General features: G+C 37.5%; 6 protein-coding genes across 10 annotated transcripts; 3 read left to right on the forward strand and 3 right to left on the reverse strand.

The window, feature by feature from the left end:
- The first annotated feature begins 3,202 nt into the window (after positions 1-3,202).
- Positions 3,203-8,608, forward strand: LOC9329048 (serine/threonine-protein kinase EDR1). Its single transcript, XM_021013370.1, has 13 exons — positions 3,203-4,094; positions 4,306-4,746; positions 4,973-5,076; positions 5,409-6,550; positions 6,627-6,667; positions 6,801-6,869; positions 6,972-7,072; positions 7,220-7,298; positions 7,396-7,494; positions 7,565-7,633; positions 7,775-7,824; positions 7,931-8,107; positions 8,213-8,608. Exons 1-13 carry the CDS (start codon positions 3,606-3,608, stop codon positions 8,352-8,354), a joined length of 3,003 nt encoding a protein of 1,000 aa, XP_020869029.1. The 5' UTR covers positions 3,203-3,605; the 3' UTR covers positions 8,355-8,608.
- Positions 8,609-8,629: 21 nt separating this feature from the next.
- LOC9326326 (peptidyl-prolyl cis-trans isomerase FKBP17-2, chloroplastic) lies at positions 8,630-10,272 on the forward strand. The gene is made up of 3 exons (XM_002890218.2): positions 8,630-9,174; positions 9,308-9,352; positions 9,741-10,272. The coding sequence occupies exons 1-3, from the start codon at positions 8,840-8,842 to the stop codon at positions 10,099-10,101; spliced, it is 741 nt and encodes a 246-aa protein (XP_002890264.1). The 5' UTR covers positions 8,630-8,839; the 3' UTR covers positions 10,102-10,272.
- Positions 10,273-10,303: 31 nt separating this feature from the next.
- Positions 10,304-12,447, forward strand: LOC9326327. 3 transcript variants are annotated; one of them, XM_002890219.2, is made up of 10 exons: positions 10,304-10,499; positions 10,570-10,639; positions 10,777-10,844; positions 10,917-10,978; positions 11,106-11,187; positions 11,311-11,544; positions 11,641-11,769; positions 11,857-11,918; positions 12,014-12,130; positions 12,234-12,447. In XM_002890219.2, exons 1-10 carry the CDS (start codon positions 10,449-10,451, stop codon positions 12,274-12,276), a joined length of 918 nt encoding a protein of 305 aa, XP_002890265.1. In that variant the 5' UTR covers positions 10,304-10,448; the 3' UTR covers positions 12,277-12,447. The 3 variants fall into 3 exon arrangements, with proteins under 3 accessions (XP_002890265.1, XP_020869045.1, XP_020869044.1); XM_021013386.1 differs by having other exon boundaries at positions 12,240-12,447; XM_021013385.1 differs by lacking the exon at positions 10,570-10,639 and having other exon boundaries at positions 10,332-10,569.
- On the reverse strand, positions 12,363-16,114 carry LOC110224997 (golgin candidate 2). 2 transcript variants are annotated; one of them, XM_021013372.1, is made up of 10 exons: positions 15,835-16,114; positions 14,428-15,456; positions 14,203-14,313; positions 14,030-14,089; positions 13,750-13,807; positions 13,534-13,586; positions 13,335-13,427; positions 13,100-13,225; positions 12,972-13,019; positions 12,363-12,877 (listed from the first exon to the last, which is right to left on the reverse strand). In XM_021013372.1, exons 1-10 carry the CDS (start codon positions 15,886-15,888, stop codon positions 12,512-12,514), a joined length of 1,998 nt encoding a protein of 665 aa, XP_020869031.1. In that variant the 5' UTR covers positions 15,889-16,114; the 3' UTR covers positions 12,363-12,511. The 2 variants fall into 2 exon arrangements, with proteins under 2 accessions (XP_020869031.1, XP_020869032.1); XM_021013373.1 differs by lacking the exon at positions 12,972-13,019 and having other exon boundaries at positions 12,846-12,942.
- A 100-nt stretch (positions 16,115-16,214) lies between these two features.
- On the reverse strand, positions 16,215-18,118 carry LOC9326328 (ras-related protein RABA6b). 2 transcript variants are annotated; one of them, XM_021013387.1, is made up of 3 exons: positions 17,650-18,118; positions 16,676-17,058; positions 16,215-16,338 (listed from the first exon to the last, which is right to left on the reverse strand). In XM_021013387.1, exons 1-3 carry the CDS (start codon positions 17,868-17,870, stop codon positions 16,253-16,255), a joined length of 690 nt encoding a protein of 229 aa, XP_020869046.1. In that variant the 5' UTR covers positions 17,871-18,118; the 3' UTR covers positions 16,215-16,252. The 2 variants fall into 2 exon arrangements, with proteins under 2 accessions (XP_020869046.1, XP_020869048.1); XM_021013389.1 differs by lacking the exon at positions 16,215-16,338 and having other exon boundaries at positions 16,594-17,058.
- Positions 18,119-19,904: 1,786 nt separating this feature from the next.
- Positions 19,905-20,642, reverse strand: LOC9329049 (probable calcium-binding protein CML27). Its single transcript, XM_002892941.2, has one exon. It carries the CDS (start codon positions 20,603-20,605, stop codon positions 20,096-20,098), a length of 510 nt encoding a protein of 169 aa, XP_002892987.1. The 5' UTR covers positions 20,606-20,642; the 3' UTR covers positions 19,905-20,095.
- Between the last annotated feature and the right edge of the window lie 289 nt (positions 20,643-20,931).

A 20,931-nucleotide genomic window follows, 5' to 3' on the forward strand; every position in this document is an offset into this window, starting at 1 on the left:
TGCTTTGCTCATCAACTTCAATTGGTTGTTGTGGCACTTGCAAAAAAACATTTTAATGTTGGAGACTTTTTTGATCAGATTTCTTTGTTGATGAATGTGGTGGGAGGTTCTTGCAAAAGGAAAGATATGATCCGAGAGAGTTACAGAAAAAAGATTCAGGAAGAAATTAATAATGGTGAAATCAGTACTGGAACAGGGTTGAATCAAGAGATCTCTCTTCAAAGACCAGGGACTACTCGTTGGAATTCTCACTATAACACTCTATTACGGCTGATTAAGTTGTTTTCTTGTATCGTCGAGGTTCTCGAGTACATTGAGAATGAAGGTGTAGATGACTTGAAAAGACGTCAAGCACATGGTCTCCTTAACTACTTTCATAGTTTTGATTTTGTGTTTTATTTGCAAATGATGATACACCTTTTAGGACTCACAGAGAGCTTGTCAATGGCGCTTCAAAGAAGAGATCAAGATATTTTAAATGCTATGTCATTGGTGAAATCAACTAAGAGACAACTTCAGAATTTTAGGGATGATGGGTGGAATTCTCTCATGATGAAAGTTTCTTTGTTTTGTGACAAACATGAGATTGAAAAGATTGAGATGGAGGCAGATTTTATTGACTCAAAGAGACGAAGAAAAAGAACAGGAGTATCAAATATGCATCACTACAAGATCAATTGTTTGTATGCTGTATTGGATTTGCAACTTCAGGAATTTAACGACCGCTTTAATGAGGTGAACACTGAATTGCTTATTTGTGCTGCTTCTTTATCTCCCATTGATGCATTTTCTCAGTTTGATCACTCCAAGTTATTGAGGTTATCTAAGTTCTACCCAGATGACTTTAGTTCAGGGGAGTTCATATCTCTGGAGCAAGAATTAGATATCTACATTGATAATGTCCGACATGATGAAAGATTTTGTACTTTGAAGAATTTGGGAGACCTTGCTCGAATGTTGGTGGAAACACGAAAACATCTGTCATGTCCTTTGGTTTATAGGCTTTTGAAGTTGGTTTTGATTTTGCCTGTTGCTACTGCAACTGTTGAGAGATGTTTTTCAGCAATGAAGATCGTGAAAACACATCGACGCAATCGGATTGGAGATGAGTTTTTGAATGATTGTTTAGTTTGTTTTGTCGAGAAAGATGTATTCGAGACTATTACAAATGAGACTGTGATGAAAAGATTTCAGGACCTGAAGGATCGTAGGATGCTTTTGTAGACGTTTTTTTTTTTGGATGAACCTTTTGTTGGATGCTTTTTTTTTTATTGGGACGAACTTTTTGTTGGATTTTTTTTGTATTAAAAATAATTTTTTTAATTATGTTTTGACCTGGGTAAAATAAAATCCTGGGTCCGCCACTGTTACTATTGGTCCATTCTCTGTAATACTTTTTCGAGTTTCCTTTTCTCTATCTTATGGTTTTGTTGCTTTCACACATTATTAACACATCCCAAAACAACGTTGAAACTTTTACGACTCATAAGAAAAAGCAACACAACATTTATTAGATATCATCATCTGTATTTTCATAGTCTAATACATGTATATAAACTTTACTTGTATTTGATTGTTAATACAACTACTATATAAAGCTGTTGTATAGTTACTTTACACATTATCGAGAATAATAAAGTTTAGATTTAATATGGTATCAGAGCCAGGTTTTGCAAGCAAGTAATCCGGTTGTTGCAAGTATATCTAAGGCATATTTCCTTTGGCAAATAGATATACCTGTGGAGTTTCTTGCTATCTCAAGACCCAAAAAATATTTTGGTGCACCCATGTCCTTGATCTTGAATGCTCTATGTAAGGATGCCTTCAGTTTCTGCAACTCAACATCACAATTTGAAGCTATCATGATGTCATCAACATAGACAAGGAGAGCAATGAATGAACAACCCGAGACTTTTACAAATAAGGTATTGTCTGCTGGGGATTGAATAAATCCTGCTTGAAGAACCACTGTGGAGAAACAATGATACCACTGTCGTGAAGCCTGCTTAAGGCCATACAGTGACTTCTTTAAACGACAAACTGGATTCAAAGGCAAAGAAGCACCATTTGCAGGAGTATAACCTTGGGGTAAGCTCATGAATATCTCATCATCTGTATTTTTATAGTCTAATACATGTATATAAACTTTACTTGTATTTGATTGTTAATACAACTACTATATAAAGCTGTTGTATAGTTACTTTACACATTATCGAGAATAATAAAGTTTAGATTTAATAACATTCATCTACCATATCCTTATTAACTTACGAATAGAAACATAGTTTCCCCCACCAATTTTGAAGAGTTGCTGGATATTGTTGTGACATAAGAAGACATCGTATTTAGGAAGAAAACAGAGGGTCAAGTGTGAAAAAACAGTGGGAATTTAGGGTTTTGGGAAAGTGTGGAAATTGGAGACGTCAGATGATCAAGGCAGTTGATCTTGTGAAGGTCTTAATTGAAAGTTTACATGTTATTTATGCTGTTAGTTTTTCTAATGATCAATTAAATGTAGTTTTAATAGTTTAGTGAATACTAGTGATGAACTGATGATATGTCATGGGAGGATAATGCACAAAGTGGTGACTGGTGAGCGAAGCATTATTTTACTCAGGAAGACAAAATTTATTTAAATAAATGATACCAACGAATCCAGATACGCGCGAAGAGCTATTGAATATGGAAAGCACGATCATAAACAATTCTGCGGTTTATTATTTCTTATTATGTAAAATATACATTAATATAGGAAAAAAATAAACGGTTTTGCATGGTATATTTGCATAAAAATGAATTGGTAAGTAGATTGTACAAATAGATTCCTTTTTTTTATAACAAAACTCATGAGAGAAAGAGAAGAATATATATATACTCTAAGCATTCCTCTAAAGTTTACCAACAAAAAAATACAAGTATTCGTCAAAAAAAATTATTTTCTTCTAATTCCACTTGATTACTCCTACTCTTTTGAGTTTTTACGAGTAAAAATCTCTTAAAAATGATATCTTTGTGGTGCAATGTAAATATTATTTTGAACAAATTCGTTTTATGTTCTTTTCAAATCTTCAAATTCATTGCGTTTACATGTTTATTTAATTTTGTTGCATGTCACACAGTAGTATAATCCAACTCCTCTGTTTTTACGTAAGTTTTTTTTTAGTTGATTTTTGTCGGACTTTAAGAGAGAGAGAAAAGTGGCGTCTTTGTGGACTTTCTCAATTGAGGAGAGAGAAAGAGAGAGTCAAAAGAAGGAAGAGGTTTCGTTTACTTGCTGCTGTGAAAAAGCTCGAAACTTTCATCTCTTTCTTTTATTGGGTTTTTGATCAGCTTTTGAAATCCGGAGAAAAATAGTATTTTTCTTGAAATCGAAATCTGATCTCCATTGAGAGTCTTGCTGCTTGATTTTGATTCCGATTAAGGTCTTCTCGAGAATCTTTTGCTGCAGTTACTAGGTTTTGACGAGCCGTTGATCTGGACGGAGTTCCAGATCTCCGGGTCGTGGTAGCAAGGAATTAGGGTTTTAGCACAAAGTTCTTGTTTTCTGTGGATTCGAGGGATGGACAAGTTTTCGGGTCGATGTTCGCTGCTCTAACATTTGGAGTATGAAGATGAACATGAAGAAATTTCTTAAAAAGCTGCGTATCACGCCCAATCAACGAGACGATGGTGAAGGGTCAGTCTCAAACAGAAGCAATAAGTCTAGTGATGCAGAACCATCTCCTTCAGATTCATTGAGGTCTCAAGATAACACTGAATTCAAACCCTTTTCGGGTTTATCAAATTGGTTCAGCTCTGTTGCTCACAGAAAAAGCCCTTCTTCTTCCAATGCCACCAATAGCAAAGAGGATGAAACTACCATGGAACATGGTGGTCCCGTTGGGTCGGAATCTGGGAGGATGCAGGGTTTGGGTTCTAGTAATTCCAAGGATCCAGAAGTTGAAGAAGAATATCAGATACAGTTGGCTCTAGAGTTAAGTGCTAGGGAGGATCCTGAAGCTGCTCAGATTGAGGCTATGAAGCAGTTCAGTTTAGGTTCTCGTCCTTCTGCTCCCGAGAATTCTCCTGCTGAACTCATGGCATATAGATACTGGGTGAGTTTTTGACTCATTGCCAGATATAGAAACAATTCCCAAGTCACTTGAGCAATAATAGACTGTGCTTGAAACAAGAAGTGTTAAGTTGATTACTGACCATAGAATTCTAGTATTGTGTGTCAATACGAGAATCCACCTAGAGACATTTCGTGACTAATAGCTCTTCTCTGTCTCTTCTAACCAATTTTATATCTCTGGAATTTTGCAGAATTATAACTGTCTTGGCTATGATGACAAGATTGTGGATGGTTTCTATGACCTGTGTGGAGTAATGAATGAATCTTCCTTAGAAAGAATACCTCCCTTAGTTGACCTTCAGGGGACACTTATGTCAGATGGTGTAACTTGGGATGCTGTTCTAGTGAACAGAAGCCAAGATTCGAATCTGTTGAGACTTGAACAAATGGCTCTTGATATTGCAGCAAAATCAAAGTCAGCATCTTCTTCAGGGTTTGTGAACAGTGAATTGGTACGGAAACTGGCAGTTTTAGTTGCAGATTACATGGGTGGACCAGTTGTGGATCCAGATAGCACCTTAAGAGCTTGGTGGAGTCTGAGCTACAGCTTGAAAGCAACCCTCCATAGCATGGTTTTGCCCCTGGGTTCTCTAACTATTGGATTGGCTCGTCATCGTGCCTTGTTATTCAAAGTATGTACCCTGCCCTCTATTACTTTTGCTTTGTGTAAAAATTAGCGCAAGAGGGGCATTTTTTGTAATCTCGTGACTGTTAAAGCTTCTTGCTAGTTTGGTGCATGTTTGAAACTTTGTGCAAAATGCCCTTGTTTGTCTGACTATCTTTATTACATACAAAGCGTATTGCACCTCTAAAACGCAGTTTGGTGTTTTGTCTCTTCTTTCTTATGAGACTTTGTAGGTTTTGTGTGATAGTGTCGGTGTTCCTTGTCGAATAGTCAAAGGACAGCAGTATACCGGTTCTGATGATGTGGCAATGAACTCCATTAAGACTGATGATGGCAGGTGACTTTCAAATTAAAAATCAATCATTATGTAATTTCAACAATTTTCTCTATCATTTGTAGAGAAAAATGTGTATATATATATATATATTTGGTGAAATATGTGGATATAGACTTGGGGTGTGTGTTATAGCTAACTCACATCTCTGAAAAGGTTAAAGCTATTACTGAGGCTTGATAAAAGTGTAATTTTCTTTGGTCTAAGCAACAATGCTGTTTAGAACTGAAAGCAGGATTTAGCATGTTTCATGCTTGTATTGTGGTTCTTTCTACTGTTATTGCAGTCTGCAGTTGCATAGTATTTTCCCTAACGAATCCAAATGTGAATTTCAGGGAGTACATTGTTGATCTTATGGGAGATCCAGGCACGCTTATCCCCGCTGATGCAGCTGGACTACAGATGGACTATGATGATTCTGTCTATACTGCCAGTCCCAGAGATGTTGATTCATCTCATGTAGCTTCTTCCAGCAGTGGGGTTGAGAGCTCAATTGAAGAACACGCAGAATCTTGGTCAGCGGAACATCGTTCTAAGACCAAGGGTTACCGGGAGGAAAACCAATCTGCAGGTGGAGGGGATCTCATGATTCGTCCAAATATTTTTAGGGAATTTGTGGGAAGTCAAAAGGCTCCTGTTCAACATCATTCCAGCAAGCCTACTCATTCTTTCACTCATGCCAGATCACCTTCGTGGACTGAAGGTGTTAGCTCTCCAGCTGGACGCAGGATGAAAGTCAAAGATGTTTCACAATATATGATCGATGCTGCCAAAGAGAATCCACAACTAGCTCAGAAGCTTCATGATGTGTTACTTGAAAGTGGAGTTGTAGCTCCTCGAAATTTATTTTCGGAAGTCTATTCAGAGTCAATGGAGGCAACAGGTGAAATCAAATCTGTGGCTGAATCCAGTGATGAGAAAGGGAAAGATTTTGGAACAATCCAGCAAGGAAGAAACCAGAGCAATATTGGCCCTGTGAGGTTTTTGCCTCCTCTTCCAAGACCGCAATCTAAAGCATATACCCATGACCTACGTGAACATTCAGGACCTGGACTCGGTCATTTGTCCCATCATTGCAATATTGATGGTCAGTCTGATTCGTCACATTCTGAAACATCTACTGATTATCCCAGAAATGTTCCTGTTGCCGTAGCTGCAGCGGCTGTTGTTGCATCTTCTATGGTTGTTGCTGCCGCCAAGTCAGCAAACTCGGATTCCTCCACTTTAGAACTTTCTGCTGCAGCTGCTGCTGCAGTTGTGGCGACAGCTGCAGCAGTGAGCAGGCAGCTTGAACTAGATTCACTTAGCAACGGGGATGCTGGTTCTGGTGGGATTCATGGGGTAGATTCAGGAGGAGAACGAATATCCGACAGATCTACTGGCAATGAAAGTTCAAAATCTGATTCTGCAATTGATGATGTGGCTGAATGCGAGATTTTGTGGGAGGAAATTACTGTGGCTGAGCGTATCGGACTGGGTATGTGTTGTACTATAGGCTTTAGTGTAACTAGTGCTACGACAAAAAGTATTTAGATTTATCTTATTTGATGCAGGATCATACGGAGAGGTGTATAGGGGAGATTGGCATGGAACTGTGAGTATCTCATATTTCTTTAGCTTAATACAGTATCATTGTAGCTTACTAATTGGCTGGCAAGGAGAGAAACATGGTAATTTTTTGCTTATTATTTTCATTTTCAATATCAATGAAACTCTTGATTTGGTAGGCAGTGGCTGTCAAGAAGTTCATTGACCAAGATATTACAGGAGAGGCACTGGAGGAATTCAGAAGTGAGGTATAAGCGTTTCCTTCTCTGGAAATTCTTGTACCCTTTCAAGTTTCAAACATTAATCGCTAAGTGACGGATTCGTAACATTTCACTTCAATTCGATGCAAGGTCCGGATGATGAGAAGGCTCAGGCACCCTAATATTGTTCTCTTCATGGGAGCTGTAACCCGCCCACCAAATCTCTCAATTGTTACAGAATTTCTTCCTAGGTATGCTATGATCCTTTTCATTATTTAATTGTTTTCATGCCAGATGATTTATCTAACTACCCCTGTTCCATCCATTAGTGAGCAGAGCTCAGACTCATCAGTCTCTTTTCTGTGTTTATTAACCAAATTTTTTTTTTGCTTGCGCAGAGGTAGCTTGTATAGGTTAATCCACAGGCCTAATAACCAATTAGATGAGCGAAAGCGTCTGAGGATGGCTCTTGATGCTGTATTATTACTGATTTCTCTTCCACTCCTTTTTTACCTCTACTATCTATTTGTATCTTCTTTATTGTTTCTTACAAAAAAATTTCCAACCTATGTAGGCTCGTGGAATGAATTATTTACACAGCTGTAATCCGGTAATTGTCCATCGTGATCTTAAATCTCCAAACCTTCTAGTTGACAAAAACTGGGTTGTCAAGGTCAGTAATTCTTCCACTCCGATTTCATTTTCTCTTCTATGATATCTCTAATGGCTTACATATTTCTCAGGTGTGCGATTTTGGGTTGTCTAGAATGAAAGTAAGCACATACCTCTCTTCAAAGTCAACAGCAGGCACGGTAAGCTACTGGAAGAAATTCACTGTTCTCCACTAGGACAGTTAATGTCAACTAAAACAATCCAGTTAGATTACCTCATGTCTTACTTTCCAGTTCATTGATCTAAGCTAGGAGGCTTGATTTTGTGTTTGCTCATTTCAGGCCGAATGGATGGCTCCTGAAGTACTTAGAAATGAACCCGCGGATGAAAAGTAGGGTTTTTCTTAAGCTCTTTACCAAAAGCAACTTGCTTCTAAACTTATTATCTCTTCCCATGTAATGTTCCCTATTAAGACGAGGTACATAATGTGAAAACAGGTGTGATGTGTATAGCTATGGAGTCATTCTGTGGGAACTCTTTACGTTACAGCAACCATGGGGGAAAATGAACCCAATGCAAGTTGTTGGTGCGGTTGGGTTTCAACATCGAAGACTTGAAATCCCTGAGTTTGTTGATACTGGAATTGCAGATATCATCAGGAAATGTTGGCAGACGTAAGTTTGATGTATAGTGATGATGATTATTATAGCTCTCTTGTTTTCTCGATGAATTAAATTAAACTCTGGTCTGTAATGGGTTTATTTATCTGGTTTTGGTAGGGATCCAAGGTTAAGACCAAGTTTTGCAGAGATCATGGCTTCTCTAAAGCAGCTACAGAAACCTATGATGGGTCCAAACATCCAGAGAGCAACAGTTCCCAGTTCTTCTGCGTTGTTGACCACTGATGAGCAGGAACAATAACATGATGCTTGATGAAGAAGATGACTAAATGATGATGATGGTGGGATCATTCTTTACATATTATATGTTCTGTGGTGTGCTTGTTCATGTGTCTTCACCATGTTTTGTTTACAAATTGTAAAAAAAGATAATGCAAAACAAAAAAAAAAAAAAAAAAAAAAAGGAAAAGGAGAAAAAAAGAAATTAATTTGTCAATGATAAAAATCGTTGAGAATTGAACTTTCATTTCTCTTACATACGAAATTCAAGTAAAAGTTGTTCATCTACTACAACTAATTCACTGTTATTTTTTTTTTTTTTAATTCACTGTTATTTCATGGCGCGAATTTAATATTTCTGTTAATTATGATTATATCGTCGTTACTAACAATAACCAAATAAAGTCGAATAAATTCGTTGGCCTTCTTTCTTGAAACATGATCATCACACGAACAAGATAGGCCTTTTAATAAGGGAAACCAAAAGGAGTAATTAGAGCCCTGAAAATGGCGAATTTATTCACTGCTACGGCTCCTTTCCTCTCACTCTCAAAGCCGTTCACCAAAACGGCACCGTACCACCAGTGTTGTGCCTCTTCTTCCAATCCGCCGGAGCCTGAGTCGTCTTCTTCTTCTTCTTCTTCTCCTTCTCCTCCTCCTCCACCTCAACCGCAACAGAAGAGGAAGAAGACCGTCGAGACGACGGATTGGGTCGCTTCTTCCTTGACTCGGCGGTTCGGAATCGGGGCTGGTCTTGCCTGGGCGGGCTTTCTGGCTTTTGGTGTAATCTCCGAGCAGATCAAGACTCGGATTGAGGTTTCTCAGGAAGTAGCTAACACCAGGTTTTAATAATTCACATATATCCTTTGCATTTTTTGAAGAACTTTCATTACGAATTGGCGATCACAAAGAAAAAGTTTTGGATTCTATATAATCATAAGTTACCTGAAGTTGTTTCTTTTGTGGGGTTTGCAGAGATGTAGAAGAAGAGAAAGAGATTGTGTTACCCAACGGCATAAGGTGCAATGTGCCATTAACTAGAGCACAAATGTTGAATGATTTTCATCCATGGATACAGTTTAATTCCCTGCTTAAAAGTTATATAAGAAAAGCTCTGTTACTGAATATTGAGATATAATCACCATGTATGTTTTCTCTGTGGCCCTTTTTAGTACTTGAGCTTATTAAGACATTGAAACTATTGATGTAGCAAATGTGTCTCCTTTCCTTATCTACAGACAGCTCTTGAATTTTTTTTTTTTTTTTTTTTTGTGTATGAGCTTTTTAAGCCATTGATGTAGCTAGCAATGTGTCTCCTTTTCCTTATGTACTGAACAATATCAAACATTCATAACAAAACAGATAGCTCTTGCATCAGTCACTGATCTAATGGAATCGGACCGTGCAGGTACTATGATATACGGGTTGGAGGAGGAGCGACACCAAGGGCAGGAGACTTGGTAGTGATTGATCTAAAGGGGCAAGTGCAAGGAACCGGACAAGTATTCGTGGACACATTTGGAAGCAAAGGCAAGAAGAAGCCATTGGCCCTTGTGGTGGGTTCAAAACTATATAGCAAAGGATTATGTGAAGGCATAGATTATGTACTAAGGTCCATGAAGGCTGGAGGTAAACGCAGAGTTATTGTTCCACCATCGTTAGGATTTGGTGAAGACGGTGCTGAATTGGAATCGGGTTTGCAGATTCCTCCGAATGCTTCGTTGGAGTATATAGTTGAGATTGATAGAGTCTCAATTGCACCTGCTTGAGTTGTGTTTCAATGCCAAATCCTTCAACTGGTTGTATAAGAGATTATGAGTGGAAAATAAAATAAACTTGTCTTTTGGGGTCGAATGTTTATAAACCGAGATAAACCGGATCAAAATCTTCGGTTTGATTTTCTTATGTTTACATAGATATAATAAAGTTACGTAAATGTATTTCTGTGGTTTATACGTAATGACGACTTTGATGAAGTCTTAGCCAAAATTGCGAAGAAAATTCTTTTATTCGCTGGATTTCTCTGTGAACGAGGAAAGGAACACGATTCTTGTCAATTAACGTTGTTTTTTTTCTCTTTTTTCCGGCGGAAGCGAATTGCTGATTGCTGTAGAGAATGGTGAAAGTAATCGATTCCCATTACCTAGCCATCACCGCCATTGTCACCGTGAGTCTTTTTGGTGCAATCGATTCTTTTGTGGTTCTCGAGAAATCAAGAGTTGGGTTTTCTTTTGTAGGTGGGTTATCAATTGATATTCTTCGTAATCACAGCTCTTTTCAAATTTGATCAAGTTACAGACTTTGCCGGTACGATGATCTAACTTGGAAATGCTCCCTTTGATAGTTTCGTGTTTCGTAATTCTTCTTTCGATTGTGATCACAAATGTATAGAATTTTATTTCCTTCATTTTTGCTAACGTATTATGACTCACACATGTTGTCAGGAAGTACTAATTTCGTGATACTTGCTGTCTTGACTCTGGTTCTCAAAGGGACATGGCATTATCGTCAGGTAATAAGATCCTCACCTCTCTTTCTCTATGTGTGTGGTTTGTATAATTGTCTCAGCTCTTTAATCTCCCAGATAGTCTTGACTGTACTAGTAGTCGTATGGGGACTTCGTCTCGGACTGTTCCTCCTTATGAGGTTTGCACCATGAACACCCCCCAAAATCTTTATGCATTTGCAACTATTGTGTGAGAGAAAATATATAGTACTTAATGAAGTTTTCTAGTCATGTCTGATGTATCTATTTCATTCTATCTATGAGTAGGATCTTGCAATGGGGTGAAGATCGACGCTTTGATGAAATGCGTGGAAATATCGGGAAACTAGTAGTCTTTTGGATTTTTCAGGCTAGCTACTACAAACTTTGGTTTTTCATCTTTAGAAGACAGAGAAGAAAGTAGCTCAGCTCAGCTAAGCTAAATTCTTGTGATCTAACACCATGTGGGTTTTTGTTCTTTTTTCTCTACCAGGCCGTGTGGGTTTGGACTGTTAGTTTACCTGTTACCTTTGTTAATGCAAGCAACGGTGGAAGATTGTTTCAGCCCGCAGATGTTATAGGTTGGACAATGTGGGTTGCAGGGTTCTTGATTGAAGCTACAGCTGATCAACAAAAACTTTCATTCAACAAGTGTCCAGAAAACAAAGGAAGATGGTGCGATGTTGGTGTATGGAAGTATTCACGCCATCCAAACTACTTTGGTGAGGTTAGTATCTTATCGATTTACAGTTTGGTTTTGTATGAATTAGAAGAAGCTCCAAAAAAAAAATAAAAAAATTGATGGGCGTGATTATGAATTCAGATGTTACTCTGGTGGGGCATATATGTGGCTTCATTGCCTGTGCTTAAAGGTGTCGAGTACCTTGTCATAATTGGACCAGTCTTTCTCACTTTGCTACTTTTCTTCGTTAGCGGCATACCATTACTCGAGGTTCTCTCTATCTATCCTCTCTCTTTCCACTCTGGCACATTCTAAATCACACAGCAGAAACAACATTCTTGTTTTGTATAAATGTAGGAATCTGCGGACAAAAAATATGGTAACTTGGGAGCTTATCGACACTACAAGAAGACAACTAGGTATGATACAAAGCTCTTTGAACACTGTTATTGGCCCTCGAGATGTGTTATAAATGCTAAGTGTTTCCCTCTTTCAATTGGATATTGGTTTACAGTCCTTTGATTCTGTTACCACGAGGAGTGTATGGGTACTTGCCAAAATGGTGCAAAACAGTCTTTCTTTTTGAGTTTCCATTGTATAGCCGTAATCTTCCTCAAGAGACTACAGCCTGGTGAGCCTCCTGTGTATGAATGAATTTATCATTATTTGGCTTCAATCTCTTTGTAAATCACACAAAGTCTTTGTTTAACTTATGAATTCTTTTTACGTGCAAGGGATAGACGAAACTCGAAGAAGAGCCAGAGAAGTATTGACTGAGGGAGCGAGAGAAAGAGAAAGAGAGTAGATGGTTACTGTGTTTTTGCAAACCCATCTCCTAGTTCTTCCTTCATGAGCAAATTCTCTTTTTGTACAGATTCTCGTTTGTCTTTGAATACTTGTGAAAAGTAATTGATACATTGATTGAGAATACAATAAGATTCAAACCAAGCTTCAAAAAATGTTGGAAGGAAAATTACATATGATTCAAAAGAAAAGTTCTCTAAGGAATAAGCTATTGAAGTGAACTGTTACTGAAGTTCTCTAAGGAAATCACTGCACCTGATCTAAGTTCACCTGAAGAAGAAGCATCGGAATGAGAGAGTAGGATGTATAATACCCATAGATGAAGGCAAACCAGATAGACCACAGCCCAGATTTTGGCAATAGGATTTCTACGCAAGAAGACGGTTCCCGAGATGAATATAGCGTTTAGTTGCATCACTAGCCATCCCAAATGTTTCTTGCCTGACCGGATTTTATCTTGGAAAGCTGGTTTAAACTTTGATCCCGACAGTTCCCAATCTCCTGCTTCAAGATCTTGGGATGAGGCTTCAGTTGCAGACATACCTTTGTTTTCTTCTATAAGCCTTGATACGGCCTGGCAAAGAATCAAAATTGGGTTGTGTGTAAGTGAAGAACATATTTTTGTTTTTGGAGCAGGACCTGCAGGTTGGTGGAATTCATCAATGTACCTCGATTCTAAACGATATGGTTGCTTTCTCTGAGGAAAGCGCTTCCACCTGGTAAATTTGGCAAGAAAATTTGGAATTTATTCTAACAATTTTTTGTCTAAATGTCTGTATCTTAAATGTTCATATACCTGGGATTGTTTTTGAATAAGATGGTCAGTTAGCTGGTTAAGTCTTCGTTTCAGTTCAATTTCCACTTCAGTTGGTTCTTCGAGTTCCTTTCTCATCATTTCTATGTCTGCTTCCAGTTTAGTTGCCTGGAATTTTAACAAGGAATCAAGCAAAAAACAAAGGAATGTGCCTTAAATATAATCCTGAAGAACAGAAAAAAAAGCATAAGTCAACCAGACAACTGTGTTAGCTAACCTTGTCTTGTAACCACCCAATTTTATCAGTCAGCAAAGAAATCTCTGCTTCAAGCATCTGGTGTTCGAATATGTCTCCTCTAGAAGTATCTAACTACACAGCCCACATATAAGCAGCATGATTCTCAGACCAAGTAGACAAAGATTTCCACATTGAGATTGAAGAAAAAGAAACAAAAAGAAAAGAAGGCCCAAGTCACCTGTTTTACAGTTGTTCCACTTCCCCCAATATTAGAAGTATTTCGCGTCAGTTCTACATGATAAAGACAACTTCTTTAGCAAAATAGAGAAGTGGTTATCCTCAAATGACTATGAGCAGTAAAAAAAGTTATTTGAAGTAGAATAAACTTCCTATAAGAGAGGTGTCTTTATTACATATCAGTAACTGTATAATTTTTCAAACAAGGAACCTATACCTTCCAGAGTAGACTCTTTAACCTCAACTTGTTGTCGGAGTACTGCTACCTGATCTATCTGGTCACATCAGAAAGAAAAGAGATTAGTACGCAAATGCAGATATAGAAGTTGTTTGACTCAACAACATTGATTAGGTATTGATCAAAACATCCTTGCCTCAGAAGATCTACATCTTTCAGTAAGAACAATGGTCATTAGCTTTTACCTTTATTATTCTTCGATTCCAGCTAATTCAAACAAACCAAGAAACAAAATAATTAGATTATGTAATCTTTATACCTGAGTCTCAAGTTTCTTCTGCCCAGCGGCAAGCGATCTTGTAAGTTCAGCGTTTGCAGCCTAAAACATTCAATTTTTATGTTTACATCAAAAAACCATATCATCTCGCTCCAATAGAAGGTAAATACTAAGAGCAATTTGAACTGTCAGCAAACAAATTACAAGATTAATACCTCTAATCCGGCCAAGCGTGTGAGAACTTCCATTCTTGTATTGTTATGCTTCTGCTTTTCAAGGTCAGCAGCTTCCAGTGTTTCCATCATGTTTGTTTGCAACTCTGCAGCCTAAACGAAATAGAACAAACTCAGAATCTGTAGCTCATCTAGCTTGAGTAACACAAATATAAAATCATATAATGGGTGTTTGCAGCAGCTTCTACAACTTGGACAAATTGCTACCTCTTGTGCTTGTTGTTTAGCTCGTTCTTCGACTATTTTCTCTAAACTCAATTTTTCACCCTCAAGTCTTGCTACCATATTCTCTCGCTCTTTGATGACGGCTACAGCTTTTGTTGCAACTCTTTCAGCAAAAATTCTCTCTCTTCTCCTCCTACGCTCCTCCCTCTGACGCTCCCTCTCAGAGTCAGTGCTCGAATCAGACTCATAATCGGATTCAGATTCATCATTTGACAAGGAAGAATCCTTCCTCTTTAGACCATCAGAAAAATTGCTCTGTGAGACTTCTTCCCTCACCTGCTTTCCCCATACAGAACTTCTTCTGGACTCACGACCATCCCTTTTTCCTACACTTGGTAATGTTTCCTTAGGGAGAGTCTCATTGGCCGAATTTCTGGATTCATCCAGGGGAGGTGGCTTACCACTGACATCCTTCTCACTCTCTTTATGAGTTGAGTTCACAAATATATCCCGAGGAGCATTCCTACTTTCCATGTCAGCATCAGAAGGGCTAGACACGCTTGGTTCCTTATTCGTCTGTTTTTGTGGCCTCCCTCTGGAATCAACCACATTACCACTACTACTCTTCTTTCCATCAGATACCAAAGGATTTTTCCCCAAATTCCCATGTCTTTTTCCATCCTTCTTCAATCCCCGATTCACAGATGTTCCTCCGGGAGTACGAGGCTTAGAAGTACTGCTACCCTGATTTGGAGTACTCAGAAGTTCTGTCCAGTCACTGTCAGTGAGTTTAGTTTTATCTTGTGCCAAACTTTGTAAAGGTGAACTTGTTCTTTCTTGTGATTGATCTGGTTTGCGTAATTTTTTGGTGCTACTTACGTAACTAGGCTTTTGCTCTGTTGAGTTTCTCTGAGATCCACCGCCAGAATCACTACCTTCATGTGTCTTCTTCCTCAACTGATCTTTCAACGAAACAGGGCTACTTCCAGATTTAGGAGAAGTCTCAAACACCTCATCATGAGTCTCAGACTTGTCATCTTTTCGAAGAGACTCTGCTGCCTGCTGATCAAGCTGCAAAGCACAGTTTACATAATCCCCAATTAGCATAAATTTTGTGGTACGAGCTCAAGTACAAATTCGACAAGAACGCAAGACTCTGAAATAGTATAAGCAGAAATCGGTGCAATGCAATGACCAGATAGTGTTACAATAGCATTGCCAGACGATATAGATTAGTCCAAGCATGAATCGCATCAATTTCAACACAAAATCGTTCCACTGGACCGTTTTCCGGGAAACTAGGACATCAATCCGGTGATCAACAGAGGAATCAAAGCAAATCATCCATAACATGAGGATCGAAATTAAACTAGAACCCAACAAATTCCAAATCTAGTAATTTACATCCGTTTTCTATGCAAACAAAAAAAAAGAGATTCGATATCGCACCTGTTGAAGAATCGTTTCGGCTGCTTTGAGCTTCGACGAGATCCAATTCGCCATTTTGCTTCACAAAAGAGATGGGACTAAAGACCCATACGTCACCGTTTTATCACCCAAAGTGGTTTCTGAATTGCACTCGCATCAGAGAAAAACGAAGAAGACGAAGATGAAATAATGTTACAGTGACGTGTCGGTGACGTAGTTTATTTAGCAAACGCCGAACGAGACTCCACAACTAACTCAGCCGAGTCCGGTTTTGTTTTCCGGTTTAATATTTCATTTGTCTTTGGTTCGTTACAAATTCAATAATCCAAACCAAGACTTGGATATAGTTACGATTTGTGATTTTTGTCATTATATAGGATTTACTTAATACGAGAAAAATATAAGACAAATCCAGGCCAAGCCAACATGATCAATTTATTTACTTGTAGCAACAATTGGGCAAAGAAGTACTCAACGGTCGAGTGGCGGTAAATTCATGAATATTCACAATCTCTTTACTGGGGGCAGGCCCGGCTCACTCATCGGTAAGACCCGGTGCCATACAAAAAAAATCCTATCTTTAATAAAAAATTTATATATATATATATTTACAAAAAGTTATATTTCATAAATTATTTTGTATTTTATACCTATTTGGATTTGTTATTTTTGTTTATTAATTTTGGGCCTCAATATTACCTTTTAAAATAGAATTTTGGGACCTTTATATATAGATATTTTATAAAATTTCAGCATAATTAAATAGTTAAATAATAGAAAAACTATGAATTTGGACCTTAAATTTGTTGGACCCGGTGCAAATGCACCACTTGCACATGCCAATAACCGGCACTGCTGGGGGGAATGACCGCACCGTTACTTTCGTTGTTACCGTCACCGTTGGGTCTATTGTCTACCGCGGTCTTCTGAGTCAAAACCTCATGTATCCGTCCGATCATGCTTAGAAACGCTTCCTCAACATTTTGGTTCTCTAAAGCTGATGTTTCGAGAAAATAGAGACCTTCTGATTCGGCTAGTGTCTTACCCTCTTCTTCTTCAACTTCTCTAGACTGCCCGAGATCGGATTTGTTACCTACGAGAACAACGACGGTCTCAGGACTAGAGAAGCCTCTGAGCTCCGACAACCATTTTCCAATGTTTTTGAAAGTGATTCGTCTTGTGATGTCGTAGATTAGTAAAGCTCCCAAGGCTCCACGGTAATACGAACTCGTTATTGCTCTAAATCTTTTTTCCTCCCATACAAAAAAACAATATTTAAGATAAGTAAAAACACATGCATAAACTATTAAAGAATTAAGTAAGATAAAATTTATCGAAATAAATATAATTTTAATAAGAAAAAACAAAAAGAAGAAAAGGTCGCGACATTTAACGAAGATTAGGTCCGCGTGACATCGATTGCTTATATATCAAGATTTTCATTATTGTCTTCTGCGCGTGATCTGGTTTTCCTAATCATCATCCCAATCATATATTTCATTATTTATTTCTGTTGTTTATCTAACACATTTCCATTTAACATTTACATACAAAAAGAAATGTCGAAAATTTAACAAGTTTTACGTCTTGGTTAGTCTCGTCTACGTTAGAAAATTATACAAAAAAAATCTTATGAATTAAAGGATATTTTTGTTCATGGTCAAATGAAAAAACAACAAATGGAAGTGAACTCGAGAATTTCATTTATATTAGTCTTACGTTTATGTTTTTCGTGCAAAAATATTAGTCTTACGTTAAATAATACAAAATTTTTTATGATGATCTTCATCATCAAGTCCGTTAAATAGTTTCATATCCGAGGTTGAATTCTGTTACCTTTCTTGGCCGGCGGTGTCCCATATCTGAGCCTTGATAGTCTTATCACCCACCCGAACATTCCGGTAAGCAAAGTCTACTCCGATGGTCGGTTTAGAGTCTAACCGAAACTCATCCCTCGAGAATCTCGACAAGAGGTTTGATTTTCCGACGGCAGAGTCTCCTATCAGCACCGCCTTGAATAGGTAGTCGCACTCTTCGTCATACGATTCCTCCGCCATGTTATTTATCTTGTCGGTTTGATTAGGGTTTATGTAAGTAAATCTAAGAAAAAGGAAGAAAACTGACTAGAAGAATCGATCAATGGTGGAAATCTGAAGAAGAAAGGGTTTGTCTTATGTAATTATATACGAACCTCTCAAGAAATTCTTTCCACTAATTAAGTATATATGGCTCTATTTATGTGAAAACATGGATAATTATACATATTAATGTAATATGATTGCGACAAGATATATAACTATAATAAGTATTGGGTGTGACTGGTAGGTGTTTTTAGAAGAAAAGAAAAATGTATAAATTTTATTCTTCTGAATTCATCTGTGTTTTCACCAGGTAGAAAAAAAGAAGAAGAATTACTTTTCTACTGAAAAGTGAAAAAGCAGAGTAAAGTAGAAGATTTTATCCCTCTACAAAATAGCTAAAGTAACGTTTTCTTCTGAAGTGCCATTTTCTTCTCTCTTCATTTCTTCTTTAAAATTCTACTCATTTCTTCTATAGTTTTCACCAGTCAGACCTATTGTTTTTTTTCTACTTTTTCTTGGAAGAGTTAAATGAGGACGAAATCATTTTTGAGAAAAAGTATAGATAAAGAGCAGGACAAGGATAAAAGAGGCGTGACAGAGATTGTACATAACACAATCCAAGAGATTTTTTTTTTTGTCAACGACGTCGTTAACTAAAATAGTGTGCCTCTTATTTATCTTAACTCGTTGTTATGTTACTATATGTCTATATAGCTTTAAAAGGATGAAGTTGTGATGTTTTGATTGTCTAGGGATCTCAAGTACTAAAGCTCAATCATGCATGTTTCGCTGTAGTCTCTGTACGTTTAAGTTTTGACATTTTACCAAACTCACTCACTGACTCACGTTAGGTTTGACTTGTAAAGAGTTGTAACACAAATAAAATGAAAAGATGGCTAGTTGGGCCTAAGATGGGCTTTAACAGGCCGGATTTTTCACAAACAAGTCAAAGTTGTTTTCGTGAAGCCTTTGACCGATTCCTTTACTCCAAAGAGGAAGAGTGGAATACGACTCGTAGACGTCGACGTCTTTCTTTAATGTACACCATTGGATCCCATCTCAATTTTTGCAAACTGGGTTCTCTTTTTCTTGAGGACTAGTTGCCTTATTTAATCACATATTGTTTCTTTAAATGCTTACCACTTTCATTTCTACATCCGAAAATAGCTTAATTGGACAAGGAAACGAATATATCAATCTACGCGTCTATCGAGCCCTTTAATTCAGCATTCATTACGTTGCTTCGTAGTAGGAGCATCAGAGTATATTAATTCAATGAAACCAGATCATCGGCTAAGATTATTAGCGTTGGTTCATCACTAAAAACTCAAATTCAAAATTTAAAAGTTATAATGGTCCCCAAAAAAAATAATTTGAGTCACTTATTTCTGTTCTATCCGGGGAACGTCTCCATTGACCATTTTGGTTTGTTAAGCAAAAAGAGATAGGATTCTAATTCTTCAACTTAGGTGGTGTTATTCAATGATGGATTTTAATAGAATTGAAATCAAACACTAATCCAGTGTTATTCAACTAATGATTATAAATCTAATGTTAAAATCTGGTGTTATTAGATCTTATACTTCATTAGATTTTAAAAGTTTGGTGTTATTCAATGGTGGAGTTAAAGTCAATTCTTTAAGGTTTGTAAAATCCAGTGTTATTCAAAACTAAAAGACTTGTAAAATCTTTGTATATTAAATCATTTCAAATGAAACCTCTTTGGAGTTTCATGAGTAAATTATTAAAATCAAAATCCAAGATATACTGCATAGATTTTGAAATCCACACAAACATATTCTTAAAACCAATATCAGAAAACAAATCTAAACCTTAAAGAATTGACTTTAACTGCACCATTGAATAACATCCAATTAAGTTTATAGTAATCCATCCATAATCATGTCATGTGCTTCATTAAAAAATCTACGGTTAATTTGTCATGCGTAAGCAGCAGAGACTCTGATTTTGTTTCTATGCCAATATATATTCGAAAAATGCAGGGTAAGAAATTAGAAACCAAATTTGTTTGAAGAGCAACGATATATCCATATTCAGATCTAAATCTCAACCATGTATGAATGAAAAGAGATCCGATTGAAGTTAGACTGATGATGATGATTGATCACATTTAGAGAAAAGAAGACCTAAAATCCATAGTTATTATTCCCAAATCCAGATCTGGAATCTGGGAAACCCCCTTAGGTCGAAGGAGCGGCGGATCCATTGCTGTTGAGGAGAGAAGACGACGTCATCATCTTCTGAAACTCTTCGAAATTGACATTCCCATCGCCGTCGGCATCCACAGGTCCGATCATACGAGTACAATCTTCAACAGAGCAAGACATCCCGAGACGGTTAAGAACCTGGTGAAGCTCAGCGGCGGAGATCAGTCCGTTTTTGTCCTGATCGTATAGATCGAAAGCGTCACGGATCTCTGCGGCGGAGGAAGACGAGCGGCAGAGAGTTGAGAACTCGTCGAGGTTGATGTAACCGTCGCGATCTGTATCGACTTCTTCCAGAACGCGGTTGAGTTCCGTCTCCGTGTAGGAAGTCCCCATAGCCTTAAACACACCGCCGAGTTCGAGGACTGAGATCTTGCCGTCACCGTTGGAGTCAAACTGGTCGAAAACTTTCTTAAGCTCATCTGGATTAGCCATGTCCACCGATGCTGGCGTGGGTTTGGCGGTTTCTGGATTTGCGCTTGCCATTTTTTTTTTGTTAAAGGTAAAGTGTTTTGGATCAATTGGAGGCTGATGAGTTGACCCTTTTATAGACCTTTTTGTGATATCATTTTTTTTTATAGATGCCACTAATTACAAGTTTGGAATCGAATCTTTATGTATTTAATTTCCCTTCATATTATAATACTTTGATAATTTGGATTAATACATTTATAATTCGTATCTGGTTTGAAAATACTGTATTTGTTGAAATCTGAACTATTTAATTCTTTCTTATTAAATATAAATTAGGGAATATACACTAACTAGCCATGAAACCAAAAATAATAAAGAAACTAACCATGATAAATAGT

The sequence above is a fragment of the Arabidopsis lyrata genome (assembly GCF_000004255.2).
Source record: "Arabidopsis lyrata subsp. lyrata unplaced genomic scaffold ARALYscaffold_1, whole genome shotgun sequence".
Lineage (NCBI taxonomy): Eukaryota > Viridiplantae > Streptophyta > Magnoliopsida > Brassicales > Brassicaceae > Arabidopsis > Arabidopsis lyrata.

Excerpts from the sequence above, each read along its gene's own strand:
- LOC9329048 (XM_021013370.1), top strand. The coding sequence starts at position 3,606 with ATGAAGATGAACATGAAGAAATTTCTTAAAAAGCTGCGTATCACGCCC. Across the intron at positions 6,668-6,800 it reads GGGGAGATTGGCATGGAACT|GCAGTGGCTGTCAAGAAGTT; the intron begins GTGAGTATCTCA and ends TTGATTTGGTAG. Across the intron at positions 7,073-7,219 it reads GTTACAGAATTTCTTCCTAG|AGGTAGCTTGTATAGGTTAA; the intron begins GTATGCTATGAT and ends TTGCTTGCGCAG.
- LOC9326326 (XM_002890218.2), top strand. The coding sequence starts at position 8,840 with ATGGCGAATTTATTCACTGCTACGGCTCCTTTCCTCTCACTCTCAAAG. Across the intron at positions 9,175-9,307 it reads CAGGAAGTAGCTAACACCAG|AGATGTAGAAGAAGAGAAAG; the intron begins GTTTTAATAATT and ends TGGGGTTTGCAG. Across the intron at positions 9,353-9,740 it reads GTGTTACCCAACGGCATAAG|GTACTATGATATACGGGTTG; the intron begins GTGCAATGTGCC and ends CGGACCGTGCAG.
- LOC9326327 (XM_002890219.2), top strand. The coding sequence starts at position 10,449 with ATGGTGAAAGTAATCGATTCCCATTACCTAGCCATCACCGCCATTGTC. Across the intron at positions 10,640-10,776 it reads TCAAGTTACAGACTTTGCCG|GAAGTACTAATTTCGTGATA; the intron begins GTACGATGATCT and ends ACATGTTGTCAG. Across the intron at positions 11,188-11,310 it reads TAGTCTTTTGGATTTTTCAG|GCCGTGTGGGTTTGGACTGT; the intron begins GCTAGCTACTAC and ends TTTCTCTACCAG.
- LOC110224997 (XM_021013372.1), bottom strand. The coding sequence starts at position 15,888 with ATGGCGAATTGGATCTCGTCGAAGCTCAAAGCAGCCGAAACGATTCTT. Across the intron at positions 13,587-13,749 it reads TAAAGAGTCTACTCTGGAAG|AACTGACGCGAAATACTTCT; the intron begins GTATAGGTTCCT and ends TTTATCATGTAG. Across the intron at positions 13,428-13,533 it reads GTGGAACAACTGTAAAACAG|TTAGATACTTCTAGAGGAGA; the intron begins GTGACTTGGGCC and ends TGGGCTGTGTAG.
- LOC9326328 (XM_021013387.1), bottom strand. The coding sequence starts at position 17,870 with ATGGCGGAGGAATCGTATGACGAAGAGTGCGACTACCTATTCAAGGCG. Across the intron at positions 17,059-17,649 it reads GACACCGCCGGCCAAGAAAG|ATTTAGAGCAATAACGAGTT; the intron begins GTAACAGAATTC and ends GGAGGAAAAAAG. Across the intron at positions 16,339-16,675 it reads AAGTAACGGTGCGGTCATTC|CCCCCAGTAAAGAGATTGTG; the intron begins CCCCCAGCAGTG and ends GAGCCGGGCCTG.
- LOC9329049 (XM_002892941.2), bottom strand. The coding sequence starts at position 20,605 with ATGGCAAGCGCAAATCCAGAAACCGCCAAACCCACGCCAGCATCGGTG.